Below are 17,556 nucleotides of genomic sequence, written 5' to 3'. Positions count from 1 at the left end.
GATAATTTTTATGGGTTTTAAGTGGATTTTATTCCTAAATCATATATTCCAGATAATTTTTTTGAGATTGAGAGGGTGTAAATGATCTTTTGCTGTAATTACTATTTTTTTGTCTCATAGTAATGGGCCCACTATACTCATCTTCCCAAGGAAACTAATGGATTTGCTGACACAACATGGTCTGTGTCCCTTCTTGGAATAGCTTTCTTGTCTTTGCTGTTAAAATTGTCTTAAATGACTCTTACGATCTTTTATGTTAAAGAGTAAGCTTTCAGTCACCTCCCTCAGAATTACTTTTACCAATGAGATATGTGAACTTGGCAGTAGATTCTACTTAATGGATTATTGATTTATTTGTAGACAAGATTTGAGTAGATTTTGACAAGAATCTTCCTTTTTTAGTTGTGTGTTTCTGAAGGGAGAGTTTATCCGGAGTTCACTGGTCTATAGCTGATTGTCTGTTTCAGCTCATTGCCTATAAACTTCACCCATACTTTTTGTAATAAGTACAAGCTGATATGGAGAGAGTAAAAAGGAGATTGAAACTGGTAATGTAAGTATTTTTAGGAACTAATTCTGTCTCTGAAAGAGTTATGGATTCTGTACAGAGAGGGATGGCAGTAAACAGCTCCTGGACTATACCTTTTAATTTGCAGATTGTGACTGTCATTAGTTTCTAGTATTTTCTCCTCTAATAAAGTGGCCAAATCAAAATACTATTTAAAAACATCATGCTATTTGTTATATTGGTAGTAAGTCAGAAAGCACAAATGTATTTTTTTCCAGCCCAGGCTCTTTGTATTGGTCTGAGGTCAAGCAACTGAGCTTTCCTGCACACACCCCAGCAGCCTTTGATGCTGCCATCTGCAATGCTTAGTTTATTTGACTTGACTTGGATCCTGGCTGAGTATGTATTCTTATTTGTCTAAAATATCAGTTCCATTTTCAGGTATGTATCAGGAAGAGTTTGGCAATGTTTTTTTATTGTTGCACTTCAAAAAACAAATTATCATGCAAATTTGTCTCTGTTCAGTTATTTATGCGTATGAATTTATCAAACTGATAAAACTCAGTGCAGGTTGGTTGCTTGCTTATTTCTGTATTTGCTTAGTTTCATTTGATTATTCTGCAGCAAGAGGGTTATATAGCTGAAGTTCAAAACTTGACAAGACATGGGTTCAGAGAAGTGGCCAGATATACCCTGTGGGATTTCTGAAGCATTTGCAGGGGCAGCTGGGGAGAGCAAAGTTACTGATAGGCTCCAGCTTATGATTCAGCTCTTGACTTTCTCTGTTGGAATTGTAGGGCTGCTTGAGTGTCAAGGGCTTAGCATCACTCTTCTAAAAGTACAAAATAGATGATATTGTCACTAGGTAGTGTAGGCTTTCTACTTCAAGTATTTTTCAGTAAAAAAATACTTAAGTTGTGCAGAGTTCTTGAATTGCTGGTGAATTAACAAAAATTCAAAAGCACTCAAAAATGGGGTTTGTTTTGTGGTTTATTTTTTTCTGTTTGGTTTGGGTTTTCCCCCCTTAAATTGGTGGTTAGGACTATTCCTCTGATTTTTTTTGTATGGAGGATATGAACTTTTTTGGCTTTATCTGTGTTCATATGAGTTAGAATAAATTACTGGGATTCAGTCTACCTCAGCCTGTTTTTGAATCGGCTAGACAGAAACTGGTATAAAATGCAATATATGCTTCCTTTAACTGGTACAAGGCTTTGCTGGCCACACCAGCGTGTGCTTTAGCCATCACTGATAGTGGTCTACAGAGGATTAAAGTTCCGGGATCCTGATTGCTTATCATAATGGGCAGCTTCTGCAGTTCAGATTATGGAAGCCAGTGACCAGGCATTGGTATTTCTCTGACAAATAACCAGTATTTATGAGAAGTGATCCATTTTGCTTTTAAGTATTTGGGAATCAAATTAAGGACTTTCTTACTGGTTTTTTTTTTCCATTTGCATATTAGATTTTCTACTTTCTATGCTGGAGGCGAGGTCCCTTGTATTTGGTAGACTTAGGTCAATTGGTTGCTTTTGTTTTACCTTGTATGCGAAGCTCAAAGAGAGACCGATGGCCGCACAGTCTTAAAAGAGAATAAATGTATCAGTTCTTATACTGGTCACCTGAAGATGAGTAATAGCTTGGCAGCAGCACATGATGGGTGGGGAAACAGGGCACTCTAATTTGACAATAGGAGTGTATGAGATACAGAAGATGAATGGGTGGGGAAGGCTGGAAAATGACATAACCAGAGGAGAATTTAAAGTTCATTAGCTTAGAGAGAGTCATCCTCAATCTTCAAGAGGTATTTGTTCTTTCTCATGTTTACACTTGGAAAAGGTGGTACCTTTTTCACCTAAAAAATGAGGATATAAACAAATACACCGTTAAAGTGCTAGCTGAAGGGGTTTGAAGTTACTTGACCTTGTTGAGGCTGTTCATGGAATATGATTCAAGCCAGCGTGCTTGAGCACTGCTGCCAGTGATCACACAGCATGACTACTGCCATAGGGATAGTTAACTCCAGAGTTCACCTTGTCTGCCTGAACTACTCCAGCTAGATTTGCAAAAGTGCATCCTATGTGTTCTTTATATATCATGAGATGGCTTAAGATACTTTTGATTTTGCTTTGATGTCTTTGTCTGTTGGGTGACTTCTGCCTTGGTATGCCTTTTTCTCCCCTCTCGCTGCCTGCTGGTTTCACTAGGGCTGACTTGCAAAGCCTGGAAGAGTTAAGTTGAACAACCTCTTTCAAAATCTTTCTCATGGCCTTGTTAATTTTCTTCTGTTTTTTCTAATCCTCATTTCTCTTTTGTTTTGCTTCTGAGGTAGTGTCCAGACCATAACTGAGGAGCTTTTTCTTTAATTTTAACTTTTCTGCTCAAATTTGACATGGTGTTTTGCTACTTTTCCTCTTCCTGCTTGTTGCTATTACTGGAGTAGGCAGTGCTGTTGGTTGAAAATGCTTATGCAGATCCCCTTGGCATACTTAATTCTTGGTTTGTCAGGAAGCTCCACTCAGGTTATTTTAATGAACAAATGGGACAAAGACCTCTCTATTTTCTTAGTAGGAACTAAAATAAGAACAATGTTCTTGAGAGAACAGTAGCTTAAAAAGCTTCCAGAAGAGCAAGAAAATCAGAGAGGAAATCGTCAGACCTTGCTGATTCTAATACGAATTGAGTTTTAATTTCTCAGTATCATAGTCAAAAGGCCACAATATCTGTGGTTAGAGTTTTACGAACTTCCAAGCTGTACAAAATTCATCTCGGTCTTGTATAACAGCAATTGAATTGGACGAATACTTGCTACTGAAGTTCACCAAAATTTTAAAACTAGCTAGAATTTTGTTAATAACTTAATTAGAACTACCTTGCTGCAACTAAGAGCTATTTCAGCTTAGCTTTCATGAAATTTAAGGGTTTTTTTATTTGTTTTGTTCTCATTTTGAGCTGTTGCTGCAGTAGGATATTACTGCATAAGCCATACCTTGACCAATCCAGTCAGTACTTGCCATGGAGTGAGCAGGTGGGCAAAGTGTGCATGGGGGACAGTTAGGTCAGGTGCCACAAACATTTTTGTTGCTCATGGGGTCTGGTGAGGAATGCATTAAAAAAAACCCAACTAAATCCGGTTAAGCAGAGTCCAGTGGACAAACACTTGGTCCTGCAGCCCCCATCTTTGGCAGACTGGAAAACTGTCCACTGAGGCTTTTGCAGCCAGTGGTTTTGATTAGGCTTAATAAAAGTGAGATGTTGCCTTTTGGTAGATTTGATATTCTTGAAGCTGGAATTATTGTTAACATTTTTATAGGGTCCCTAAACAAAGCTTCATATAAGATGGTGGCTTGTTTCTTTTAATGGTCTAAGCTAATGCTTCCATACAACAGCTTGCAGAGAGCTAAATCTATTGGCATTGATGACATGGAAGCTGCTTGTTGCTTTCAATTTATTTTTTAAGGTGTATAGAAATTAGCTTTTCTTTCTTCCCCTTTCTGTATGCCTTGGTGCTTCGCCATTCCATCAGGTCAGGTACAATCCATGGTCATGATTACCTCAGGATTTAATATGAGCCAATATCAATCTGCTGATTAACATGACATATATGTTGTTGTCTTCCTTTGCTAAGTCTTATTTGATCTTCCATCTTCCCCACTCCATGTCATCATCTCACATGGTACAGAATGTTTGCTGTTTCTCCTTTGCTGGTGTGCCACAAGTGATCTTTTACTGTGTACAGCCTCTCTTGTGGACTCATTTCTTCTGCCATACTTGCAGAGTTGGTGTGTTTGTTAAATTTGCCTAAACTCTTCTTCCTCTAGATTTCCTGAAGCTTCATTGTAACCTCCAATGGCAGATTTCCTTGTCCATGTGAGGTTTATTTGTATTTTTTGAGCAATACTGAGAATTTAGCACTTAGTAAACAACACCTGAAAGACACTTGGCCTTACAGAAATCTGTTCAGTTGATGTACAAATTATGTTGGATAAGCTTCCTACAAGAGGTGCTTTTTTAATGGGCTACATTTTTGTTATATGAAAGGTGCATATACGTACAAAAGTGCTGATTGACTGAACATGATGCATGTGAAAAAGCATGAAACGTATTTCAAACCTGATGGCTCCTGAGCAATGCCTGTATCACCTCATTTTCAGGATGATGATATACATGAAGCATTCAGTTGCTGTAGGGGAAATTTCCTGCCATTAATTGAATTCCTTCTTTTTAACAGCTTATTTTGATGCAACAGCCATTTAAATATTTGCTGATAAGGTAATATGGTTTTTTTTTCCAAAGTACTTGTTCTTAGTCAGACCATCTCCTGCCCTGCATAAGTACTTCTCAAGGTGGTCAGCAGGGGAGGAGGCAGGAACAGGGAGCAAAGCCAGGAGGGTAGCTGGGGTGAAGTGGCTCAAGCAGCAGTTAACACACAGGAAGGTGAGATGGTTTAGAGGAAGCTGTACAGGTCTTTGGCTAATCCTGTCCTTACCACACCCCTTCTTTTGCTCCTTAAACTTTGTTCTTCCAGGAGCATGGATGTTCCAGGCAAAGGTGTTTTCAGAAATGATATGGAATATTGCAGTTGTGCTTTACTGATTAGGAATTGCCATGTTTAATGTAGAGAAAATAAGATTTCTCCTTTGCTTTAAGCATGAGGGACTGTCTTGTCTTTTCTTATTGAATAGTAAATACAACAGCAGAGGAGGTAGTTCCAATGTGAATGCTAAATACAAGTGAATACAAATACAAAAGAGTGGTTCATCTGGAAATACTACAGAAATCAGTTTCTGGCTGCTCATTATTGAAAACATGCTGATACATGCAAATACTCAAGAAAATGAGCATGCCATGAGAATAATTTCCTCAGCTGTTGTGCTTAAGTTGTCCCAAGCAGTCAGAGCAGGTAGCTTTAAAAGAAGTTTTTATCTAGTAGTTCTCAGACGTGGAATGATTACTCTTTATTTTACATGCATATATCTACAAAAGGTAGTGAAAATTAACAAGTCAAGATTGAGATTTTCAAAGCAAGCTGGTTTTGAAGGTACTTTTGTGCTGTGCTGTAGTCCAGTCCGTTTCTTCTTTTCCAATTTGGCAGAAGTCTCTGTTTGACAGAGTTACTTTGCTGATGTTATTTTAGGTAAGAAAAAGCTGCAGTGTGACATGGATAAACTAGAATGTGTTAGAGCAGAGTTTTGTTGTGAATTGGAAAAGTAAATAATAAAAATAGAATCAGTTTAATACTCACTTAAACAATGCATTGTAATTAGCTCAAATAAATCTCTGCTATATCTGCAGTTCATTTGAAATACTGTGTCACCTGCAGTAGAGTGCTGCAATGCTGTCTGAGCTTTGATTTGGAGAAGTTTCAGTTGATCAGTAAACTAGGGTTGCAAAAGTAATTTGTCTGACAGTAAGCTACCACTATGCATGAATGGTTTTTTTTGTCTGGTCTCTTCTTTATGTTTACAGGACCATTCCCAGAGCATTCTCGTGCGCCTGCTGTAATCAGCAGAATTTTGAGCAGCTCTTAAGCACACAAGTGCAAGGTGTTTTTAGTATAAAACAACCTAGATGTTTTACTGTGATAATTTACTACTATACCTATTCTAACTAGTTTATTTTCCTTGGACTTAGCCATTCTAGTGAGTTACTGTTGGTTGTTTAATGAACTCTAATTTTTCATTTGTTTTAATTAGTTAATTGAGCAATCAGTACAGTGCCTTGGTATATAGCAGACTGTTCATAGGATAGTAAGTAGGATCAGATCATGCAAATGCCTGCCTCTGGGCTCTGGCAACAAGTTTAGAATTGCATTACCATATTTTGCCTTTGTGGAATTCTTTCACCAGATGGTAGCATTTGATTTCCTTTTGAATAATCTACAACACCCAAATGTAGTTGTATTACATTCTTTTAAAATCAATACTACCTATGTAAACGTTAAGTGGGAGGATAGTGTGTCAACTTTCAACTGAGGAATTCTTAGTTGTTTCACATACTCAATTCATTATGTAGATAATTTTTTTGTGAAAAAAAAGTCATTAAACATTCTCCAAAAAGGGGAATAATAGTGCACAAAAAAGTTACAGAAATGTTGGTGGGTGTTTTTCTTGGAATCTGGGCAGTGATTTGTCTTGCAAGTAGTTTGAACACTAGTTCTAGTGTTTAGCCAGTGCTGAATGTGTTAAGTACTCCTACTGGTAGTTAAGGCAAGGTCTATTATTGCGTACCAATTATGAAGAAATAAAATCTGACATTTGAAGGAATAGCTATTAAGTTTACCGGCTTCAGGCAAAGGCTTATTTTATTACTATCCCTCTCCTGCTCAACAGAGAGGAAAACTCCAATACTAGGTTCCCGATGTCTTTCTATGGACTGTAGAAAGAGAAGAGGGCAGTTGGCTTCCCACTTCTAAGCATAGCCTGTGTGAATTCTCTTCTTCATTTTGGAGATGTCGTAATTGTGGAGACCAAAATGATCTAGCAACTTAAAATCAATTACTTGAATATATGTTGAGTGCATATATACAAATACAAATGTGGGAGATAACTTCACTGGTCTCTTTTTTTGGAAGCGTCATTCTGGTGACTCCTTGTGTTTGGTGATGTTGCAATCAAATTTGTTGCCTTAGAGCTTTTAGCCTGGGCATGAGTCTCTTTGCTTTCATTGGTTTCAGAAACAGTGTGCTCTTTTAGCAATATGGTGGACTGCATGTAGACTGGATTTAGATGGATGCATATTGGGAAAAAAAGTTTGTTCCCACTGATAGTTTCTGTTCACTGTAAAATGTGGGTCTGGAAACTGGCTATTCAAGAGCTTGTTTGGGAATAGGCTTCATGCATTTGTCTCAAGGCAATGGCACATACATCAGATGGGGGTGTAAATAATAGAGCAGATAATACCTGGTAGGTTTTTGTATCCAATTTCAGTGTGCTCCCTGTCAGAGTCCCAGCTGACAGAGATGGAGTGGTGCCAAACCCAAAATGTTACAACTGGTTTTATGTCACTACTCAGCCAGAAGACTATGTTTATTAAGAGTAATTGTCCCATGAATAACTTCTTCACTTGTATTTAGTTTGCTTTCACCCAGTAGCTTCTTAGATGCTTGCAAAGCCTCAGGTACTTTTCTTAAACTTGCGTTTCCTGGTGGTGGTTGAACTCAATCACTGCTTTGTCCTTCAAGAGGAGTTTTTCAGCTTGTGATACTTCCCTATTATAATTTATTAATAAAGTATGAAGTAGCCTTAAGAATATGTAGGAATGCAAAAATCCCTGTCAGTGAACAAAGAAGAAGCATCTGGATGTGAACTGGGGAGGTTGGATTCTAACTTTTGCTGAAATTTTGGCAGTAATTTCAGGGTTTGTTTCTTGTGTGACATGTTAATGTCCGGAGCCCTGACCATGCTACTTGGGGTGTAAAAGACAGCCTTGTTTTTAGTGGTTGTGTGACATATCGCTTAACTACTATTTTGAACTAGCGTTTTAAAAGGAAATGATAGGTTTGTGAAGAAATGAAGGCTTGGTTATATCCAGAAATAAACTCAGCTGTTTAACAACTATGTCCACGATGGCAGCTGGATCTAGAGGTCAGGTCTGGCTGGGAAAAAAAAAATCCTTTTTCAGTACCATAAACTAAAGAAAAAATGGCCAACAGCCAGTGGTGAGTGAATACAGATGTTGTTTACAGGATTTATCATATGGTGATGGCAACATATGATGAAGATGCTGTTTCATAGAGTTCATGGACTGTGGCAAAATGCTGGAAGTAAGCAGAAGTAAATGTGATACTGCAGGTTTTAGAACATAACTTTGTGTGTAGTTAAAAGAAGTTAATGTGCTCTGTTCATGGGAGAAAAGTAAATCACAAGTTTTCTGTAATTTCACATTAAAGTTGCCAAGGAACAAGACAGCTTGCTAAGACCAGCAGCATTCTCAAAGAGATCACAGCCAGCCTTTTCCTTCTCTTCAAAATTTTCTAACCTGTCCTTGCAGGCAGTAAAAAGCAGGTCGTGCAGCATGTGCTGACAGATCCTCTGAGGGGCAAGAGTGTCCTTTTCTGCTCCTAGTTGTACAGCTTTCTGGTGGGCCAACTACTCTCCTTACTTGCTGCTGCTTATGGCAAAGGGGTCTGAAGCCTTCATTGTTTGTGAGAAATTTTGGATCCTCTTTTTCCTTCAGATATAGGAAAAGAAAAATGTGGGACACTTTCCCAAGCTTTTCCTAGACTTCTGGAGTTTGCTGCCAGTGTTTTCTTTGCTGCTTGGCAGGCTTGTGTCTTCCATGCTGAGAGAGGCAAGTTACACCTTGGTGGTATGAGATTACTTTTTACAAATTTTGGAATCACTAAAACATGTCAGTTTAGTATGTGAATGAGTTTTGGAGGGGAGTAAGGAACAGCCAGGAGAAGTGAGCCTTTTAAGCTGAGTGGACTCAATTCTTACTAGGGTAAGGACTATAAAGTAGATTAAAAAAAAAAAAAAAACCAACAAAAACCAAACCAACAAAAAAACACGAAAAAGGGAACCAATTCAGCATATTTAAAATGGCACCATTAGCCATTCAAAGTGTGCCAACCTTGGCAACTTTCCTGGTTAGCTCAATGGGTATAGCATGCAATCAAATCCTCCTTTGTAACTGGGAGCTTATTTAGCTGTATAACTTGAGGAGCATAAGGTTTGACTATCTTGGCCTTTGCATCTTTTTCACTTGCACATCAAAGTTCTTTCAAAACAATTTTCATGTCATTTTTTGATAGAAAATAAAGTTCCTTAAGAGGAAGAGCTGTAATGTTACAGTATCAGGAGGATCAGCCTTTAAAAGACTTACAGGATGATAAATCGAGACCAAAAATATTTGTGGGTTATTTGAAAGCCATATGCTCAGCCACACAAAAAGAGTGAACACATTCATTTGTCTCAAATGCCAAGAGACTGGATTTCTGCTCACATGCCTCAACATGTGCTGTTGCAAAAATAGAAATATTTGTACACCAGATCAAGTACAGACAAGTATTTATTAGTCATATGACCCACTGCATGCATATACATATATATGTGTGTGTCTTTACATGTGTGTCCATATATGGCTATATACACACTCCTAGTATATTCTTGGCTTTGAATCTATCTTGCACTTCTAATTTGATCATGAGATAGACTCCCTTCTTGGTTCACAAGTTAGGGCAGCTGGATAAAGAGCTGCAGGGAGCAGTGTGTGGATCCCATGAGAAGTGGTTCTGGTCTTGAAAATCTTTTCCATGCTGAAGCATGAAGGGGTGTCCTCTGTAGGCAAAGCATTGCAGGTTGTAATTTGCTTCAGTCTGCAGGGACTGTCACCCTTCATACTGAAGAATAGAAATAAACGTAATAAACTAAAGTCTGTGAGGTAAATCCTGATGGTTTATTAAATTTGTATACAAAGTGTTTTGATTAATTTTAGTTTTATTTTTTTCTTACAGGAAATACTGGATAGATCCCACAATGGAAGACGGGAAGCCCGTTTGGGCTCCACACCCAACTGATGGGTTTCAGATGGGGATGATTGTGGACATTGGCCCTGACAACTTAACTATTGAGCCTTTGAATCAGAAAGGCAAGGTAAGTGTCTCACAAAAAATGGAAAAGAGAAAAAACATACAAGAAACCATCTTACCTGTAGGCCAGATCTTTGCCAGTATCTTCAATTGCACACAGCCTGAAGGAGTGGAAAATCAGTTTTCTGTTCTAATTTTGGCTAAGGATCTTTGTTGAGCTTTAGCTTGTATTGCAAATGACCCCTCACAGTGATGAGAAGCGTGTACTTTCTGTCAGTTATCTGCATGTGCATTGAGTATGTGCTCATGAAAGAGAGGAGGTTTGAATCTCCGTAGCCATTTGATTCAGTACTGTATGCTTTATTTTTCTCAATTAGACACTGATTAAGAGGCTGTTGTTGAGATTAGCTTCTCTCTTTTCCCTTACATGCATAGGAAGGGTCCTACAGGGATGTGCTAGGCCCTGGCTAGGATTAGATACTATTAGACTGATGAAGACTGAGAGATGAATCCTCTTAACTCAAGTACCTTGAAAAGTAATATGATGTCAAACAAAGGTTCTATGGAATTGCTACATCAAATTAAAGTCAAAATAAATGTAACTTTTAAAATGAAGACATAATTCATCCTAATTAGGGTGTTCCAATGGCTTAATTTATCATGACATCTTTCCGACTCAGTATGTCATAACTAAATGTCAGTTTTTACAGGAAGCACCTTGTAGCTATCAATTATCCTAATTCAAATGGTCATATTCCTGGGCTGTACAAGCTAAAATAAGATCAGCACCATTTCAAAAGTTGTGATTTCAGTCTTTTTGAATATGTTTTTTGTGCTCTTTCTTATAGTTTTGTCCTTTCTCTATATTCAAGGATGTAAAAAAGACAACAATGTGTTTTGTAACTTCTTTTCTTTATGTCAGCAGTAGTAGAGAATGCCTTGTCACAGGTCAAAAGGTTATGCAGCAGTCCTTCCTTTAGGGGGAATGTTTATAGGCTTTCTTTTTTGTGCATCTTGGAGAGGAAGTTGATTTTGCCTTCCTTAGAAATACAAAGCAAGTGTAACATCTGATTTTTGAGTGTGAGAGATAAAAGTCTATAGGTTTCGTAGTAGTAGTATGGATTCTTCAATCTGAGGAAGAGCAGGATTATTCAGACAAGGATATTAAATATTCTAAATCTATGGCTAATATTAAAATTACTTAAATAAATTTCACCCCCACTGCTATTTCTGTCTATATTCCCAAATGGTCCTGATGGGATAAAGAGCAAAAGCCTCTACATTGAAACAATAATAAGGCTAAGGATATTTCTGAGTCACTATTTATTTCTAACATACCCTCCTTTCAGGGACCATATATAAATAAAAAAAAAACCCAAAGCAACAAAAAAAAAGATCCTAAAATACAAATATTTTGTTTCATGGTTTTCTTAACAAAAAAAAAGTCTCTTTCGTCTAGAGAGTTTGTTATTCTGCTGTTGGCTGTTTTAAATTAAGCAGATCAATTAAGAGCCTAATGTTCATTCATCTAAGGGAACAAACACTTCACAGTCTAAATGCTGTAGAGACTATGGTCCTATATTTTTAACTAGAAAACTTAATTCATTAACCTTATATTAACTGGTGGAGTAAAAAGTTTTCATGGTTACCTTCTCAGTCTTCTCAAGGTGTCATTGATTTCTTTTTGGAGAAACATTTCTCATTGCTTTTTGTCTTTTTAAGAAGACTGTCCTTGTGCACTTAGATCATTCATTTGAAGTAGTCAGCATTAATACTCATTATCGCTTTGTTTTCTTAAAAGGGTAGTTCAGAAGTGCTCTTCAGCAAGAATGCATGATCAAGCAGCTCCAGGGTTGCTCATGATAATTACAGGGAGGAGAGGAGTAACCTGATCTTGTAAACATATCCAGGCAGTGTAACTTATTATTATTTTTTAATCTGGGTCATTACCATGTCATATGTATTCTCTGTAGGCACTGGTAGCTTACCAGGGGTCAGAGTCTGAAAAGGAAATGTGTATGCATGTGTTTGATTATTGCCTTTTATGACACTATTGTCAATAACTGCAGTAAATGCTGCAAGGCAGCAGTTTCACCCTGTCTTAAACCCCTCCCTCCCATCCCCACCCACGGCAGAGTGCCATCCTCCCAGCTCCGCCTGCCAAGCTGTGCGTGACACCACAAACCAGGTCAGAGAACAGATCCAACTTAAAAATGGAGAAGTGGAAAGTTTTCAGGATGGCAGCAACCAGTGGAAGGGGGGCAGAGGAGCTGAGGCCATTGTGGTGCCTGGTTACTTCATATTGTGAAACCAAGTTACCCAGTCCAGACTCTGTGGAGGTCCATCACACCAATTCACTTAAACCCCAGTAGCAGCAATTTTGGGCACCACAGCCCATCCCCAAGTGTTTACAGTTCTGTGCAGAGGCTGTACAGGGGGGAGGTGGGGATCTGAGTCACCCAGCCTGCCCTGCACGAAGAACAGTACTGTGAGCTGCAGAAGCATTTTATTGGAACAGAGGATGCATGTGTTATGTGATAGGAACCTCTTCCCAAAAACTAGATCATTGGCTTGCAAGGCTTATAAATGCCAGGACTGGAAAAAAAGCCAGAGAAACTGGAGAGTGCTTTGCTAATGAGCATGGTCCCACACAGAGCTGGAGTCCTGCCCTGAGAATGGGCTCCAAACTGGATTGGTGGTACCAGAGCTGGTAGTCCTGGCCCATGGCCCACCAGCAGTCACATGCTGGTGTACAAGGAAGGAGTCAGGTAGAAAGGGAACCAGCTGTTAAACTCAACTAGTATTGCATTTTCATTTCTCCTTAAGAGTGTTCTTTTCTGAATGTACTGGGATTCATAACCTCAGATCCTGTTGCATATATCTTTTTGTTCCTTGAGGCTATAACAGGGAGAAGGCAGATGACAGTGAAATTGCCAAATGGGGAATTTACTCTTTTCCTGGAGGTAGCAAATCTAAGTAGAGTGATTAGGAAGAGATGCACTGGAAGGGCTTGTACCCTGAGATGCCGTCCCGGGCACCATGGGGCACTGAGGAGTGGGGGGCAGGCATTTCTTAGAGCATCATCAGTCATGAATTTCTGGCAGTCATTGGGAGGGTGTGAGATGCTGCAGATACTCACTGACACCCCTTCTGCCATCGACTGAGAGACACCTATGGCTCTGTGCCACTTCTGAAGGGTCACGGAGGGCTTTATGGGCCACCTGCTCTGGTATGCTGTGAATAACCAGAAAGGTATTTTTCCCAGCTAAGTATGAAGGAATAAATGTACTTTGAAAGCAAGGATCAGAATGTTCAAAGTTCAGGGCTTCAAGCTAAGGTGGTTTTGTTGTTTTTTTGTTTTTTTGGTTTTTTTTAACAGTGAGCACAACTTGCTTGCACAAGTGAGACATGCTCTTGTCTGTCTTAACACACGGTTTGTACTGCTGTAGGTTGGTTTGTGAAATACAGCTGAGAGTAGGGATGTCTGCTGTCTGTATGTGGAAGGTATAAAGGAAGGCATGGTTACACATATTGGATTACATGGTAGAAAGAAGATCCTGCTTGAATGGAAAGATATCTTTTTTCACTCATCTAGTTTCTGGGAGAGTAGTTAAGATGGCCATTGGATTTCAAGGGTTGCTTCATTACAAAGATGACAAAAAAACCCCTTCAGAACCCCCTAAACCTTGTTTTGCTTCCTAAGACCACTCTATTGTCTCCTAAGATTTATACCCTCTCCACTTTCTTAGATCAAGCTTGTCCTAAGCTATGATTAATGCAAAAGTCTTCCCTCAAGTATCTGAAGCGTTTTTTCCTTAAAATAATTGTTTAAAAAAAATTGAAAAATGGGACAATATAGTAAAGAATTTCTTTGGATATTTTCTTATTGATAGATCTGGGATACTTTGCTCATTTTCTATTTAAAATATTAGATTTTAGTAGCTGGAGGTCTGCACATTTAGCTATCATACTTACCTATGTAACAAGTACCTTACCTAGTGTAAAGCAGTATTCCAACTGTGACATACAGCAGTGAATTCTTTTGATGACATAGTTGAAACTATACTTATGTTCTCTTGTCTAAAAAAGTTCAATGGAAAAACATTAGCTTTCAGATAAGTCTTCATTTTGCTTTGTTTTATCATCTCTGAAATACTCAAGAAATTTATTCACAATTTACATTGAGTGAAAAATGGAGGAGATGATACAGCATGAATTCTCTCTTTTTCTTTTTTTCCTTTAAATTTATCTTTAATCAGAAGGCTGAGTTTGAGGAAATTGAAAAAGCCCCTCCTCTTCTGGGATAGTTCCAGCATGGCCAACTTTAGTTCCAGAAATGTTACAGTATCAGAGGTTTATGAAGAGTCTCACAGAATAGCTGGGAATAGCGTTCATTTTCTCCTGTCATTGTTAGTGGTTAATGGGTTTACACATTAGCAGACAAGAACAAGAAGTGAAGTTACATTTTTGAAAACCTGGTTATACTATTTTTAAACTTTCCTACTGTTTCACGTACAGGAAACTGATTATGTGGGGAACTGTTGTATTCAAATACATCTTTACCAAACAAGATTTGCCTTTACTGTTGACAAACTTGTAGAGAAAATGATTATGATAATATGTAGTTACTCTACAGAGGGAGAGGGAGGAAAGGGTGTGGTGAATCTCTGCTCTGCCAAAACTCTGAATAGCAGCAGGGGTCTTTGTGAGGTAGGTAAAGACGCTGAAGGCTTCCATGACCCTGACAAACTCTGATAAAGGATATTTTGGAGGAAGTTGGTGTGATGGACGTTCAGATGTTCCAACATCATCAAGCAGCTTTGTTTCCCTTAGGAAAACATCTTGAACATATTTTTCTGCATTAGATTCTGATAAGGAGATGACAAAATATACTTAATTATGACTACAAATTGCATACTTTATGATAACTTGGTAGGGAAGGGATATTGTAGATTTAATGTTTTCTGTCTGGCAGTAATTAGTTCTGCTCTGAGACATTTTTAACCCTTCCCACTTCAAAGAGAGTTGGAATATGTGGCTGTTAATGATGGTGTAAACCCCAGGAGCTCTCATACTGTTGTGTTCAAGCAAATATGAAACAAGTTGCTGTCTTTCTCCTGAATTTCCCTGTGAGAGATTTCTCATGGGGCTACCTTGCTGAGTACAATATTAAACAAACAAACATGTTTGTTTATTAAGTTAAGTCTTGAGATCCAGTTGGTTGCCGTTTCAAATATTAGACTAGACTTCTTGTCTCCATTTCCACGGAGAAAAGGAGCCTGTGCCTGCAGCGGCACGGTGGCTGTCGTGTTTAATTGGTACAACAGGGGTTTTGTTCATTCATCGCTAGCTCAAACAAGCTATTACTACAGTAAACAAAAAAGTATAATTAAAAATCTGCCTTGTACAATAGGTATTTTTGTGCAGATGCTGTAATGCATGTGTGCTTGGATGTTTTTCCTTCCTTTTTACAGTAATATAAATGATGATTTCTGGAGATGAATAAAGAAACAAAGTTGCTTTTGTTATGAATTTTTCCAGTTGGATGTGAACACTTGATAAATGGTCGTTTTGTATAACTGGAATACAAGGGCTGAAGGAAGGTCTTGTTTTACTATGGTATTGATTTACTGAAGAAAAACCCCAATAAAAAACAACCAAAGCTACAGTATTTGGTGGTACAGAGGATGTTATGTATTGAACATGAATATTTTAAGTAGGAATGTTTTAAAATAGCATATGATAATGACAGCACAGTCCTTTGACTGAACTAATGACTTGCATTTTATTCTTTCTTCTTTGCAAAACTGAGGAAGTTGTGTGTCACTTATAATACTGTTACCTTTGCAGTACTTTTTTAAGTCTTATTTTTTGTATTGCACAGTATGACATGCAGTTTTTGACCTGAGGATCAAATATTATTGTGCTAAAATATATATTACAGTGAATTCATTTTTTATAATGTAGTGTAGTAATAGAAATGCAGCAGCTTTTTGTCTGCATCTAGTAACTCAGTAAAATTTCCAATTCTGAAGTATAAAGCTGGTGACTTCATTTTAAATCATACACAATTACAGTGCACTCCCTTGTATGATTGCATGAGATGTCTTTGAGCTGTATTTCTGGTTTATGGAATTCTGACAATGTTAATGTTTCTTACCAAACAGACTTTCCAGGCTGCTATCAGTCAAGTGTTTCCTGCAGAGGAGGATAGCAAAAAGGATGTGGAAGATAATTGTAAGTTATGAGTTTAAAAATAAATTATGCATTTGAAAAAAATATCTGCAATGAAGTGAATATTATTTCTTTACAAGCTTCCTGTTTCTTCCCTGTCATCTTTGTACGAATTTATGTATGACCTTTGCTAGTCCTTCAAACTTCTTAAAGTAAGCGCATTTTAAATATCATTTGTTGTGGTTTTTATTTTTCATTTGAACGCCTTAGAGGAATGGATAGTTACATAATTTCCATATAGAACTGTTACTTGACTTCAGAAATACTCCATTCAGCATTATCGGTATAACTGGACTTTTTATAGTGTGGCCAAAGACAGTGTCTTTATCAGCACCTGTATTGTATAGCATTTTCCTGCATTTAAGGAATTTCTCAGATAGCATTCCTGTGGAAGTAGGGGTAATGGAAAATAAGTATTAAGATTACCTTCCCAAAACTGGAGATGGGAATCGGGACCACTGAAAATTGATAGACTTGAACTGGATACAGGAGTGCTGGTGGAGAAGGAGTTTTGAGGTGAGCTGGTGTAATAAACATCACTGTTGATCTGCAGGGCTTTTATTTGGTTAAATATTTGATAGTTAGGTGGATGGAAACAGTTGTCAAATCTGGGGAGAGGGGAGAGAATACTGAGAAAGCTGAGTTACTGCTGTGATCAGCTTTTAGAGAACTATTAAACAAATATTTTTCTACTGCTGCACTGTATGAGCAAATCACAGAGCCTCTCTGGTCTTGAATACTGATGAATGCAAGTCTTATAAACATTTCCTATAGTGTTTACTCCTTGGTGAAAATACTGATGACTTTGTAAATAGTGGGCAAAAGTATCTCCTATTGTTCTTCATTTAAAACAGAGGCTAGGGATCTGGTCTAGGTGATGTAACCCAGTTTCTATCCTGGAATAGGGTTTAGTATTTATGTCCAGTCACAGGAAATACAGCTGTTACAGCTTCTCCATAAGAAACAAAAAGATGATATCTGAGTCTTACGATCTGACTTAGATGGTGCAGTGTCATTAGAACTAAGCTGATAGCCTTGCTCCCAGCTGGTTATATTTTTGCAAACAGGATGTGGATTTAAACTTTTCAAAGCTGGTATCTGTGTTCTCTGTACATGGTGATTGTTAGGGAAATGCACTTAATGTGTGCCTCTGTCCCAGTGATTTTACTGAGATGTCCTGACACCTCTGTGTCCTAGTCAAGGAATTGAAATCTGGAATGAGATTATGGAAATAATTTGAGATTATGGAAATAATTTGAGATTCCAACAGAATACTATTCAA

At 38.0% G+C, this 17,556-nt stretch overlaps 1 protein-coding gene across 4 annotated transcripts in view; it reads left to right on the top strand.

Annotated features, from left to right (window-relative positions):
• MYO6 (myosin VI) overlaps positions 1-17,556 on the top strand; it is a 105,538-nt gene that overhangs the window by 20,714 nt on the left and 67,268 nt on the right. For all 4 annotated transcript variants that reach the window (XM_069011295.1, XM_069011294.1, XM_069011293.1 and 1 more), the window contains exons 2-3: positions 9,966-10,104; positions 16,208-16,277. In XM_069011295.1, the coding sequence (XP_068867396.1) occupies positions 9,988-10,104; positions 16,208-16,277 (187 nt within the window). In that variant the 5' untranslated portion in view covers positions 9,966-9,987. The remainder of the gene's footprint in view (positions 1-9,965; positions 10,105-16,207; positions 16,278-17,556) is intronic.

Source organism: Aphelocoma coerulescens, chromosome 3 (assembly GCF_041296385.1).
Source record: "Aphelocoma coerulescens isolate FSJ_1873_10779 chromosome 3, UR_Acoe_1.0, whole genome shotgun sequence".
In the NCBI taxonomy this organism is placed as follows: Eukaryota; Metazoa; Chordata; class Aves; order Passeriformes; family Corvidae; genus Aphelocoma; species Aphelocoma coerulescens.
Note: the sequence above shows the minus strand (reverse complement) of the source record. Positions and strands in the feature narration are given on the sequence as shown.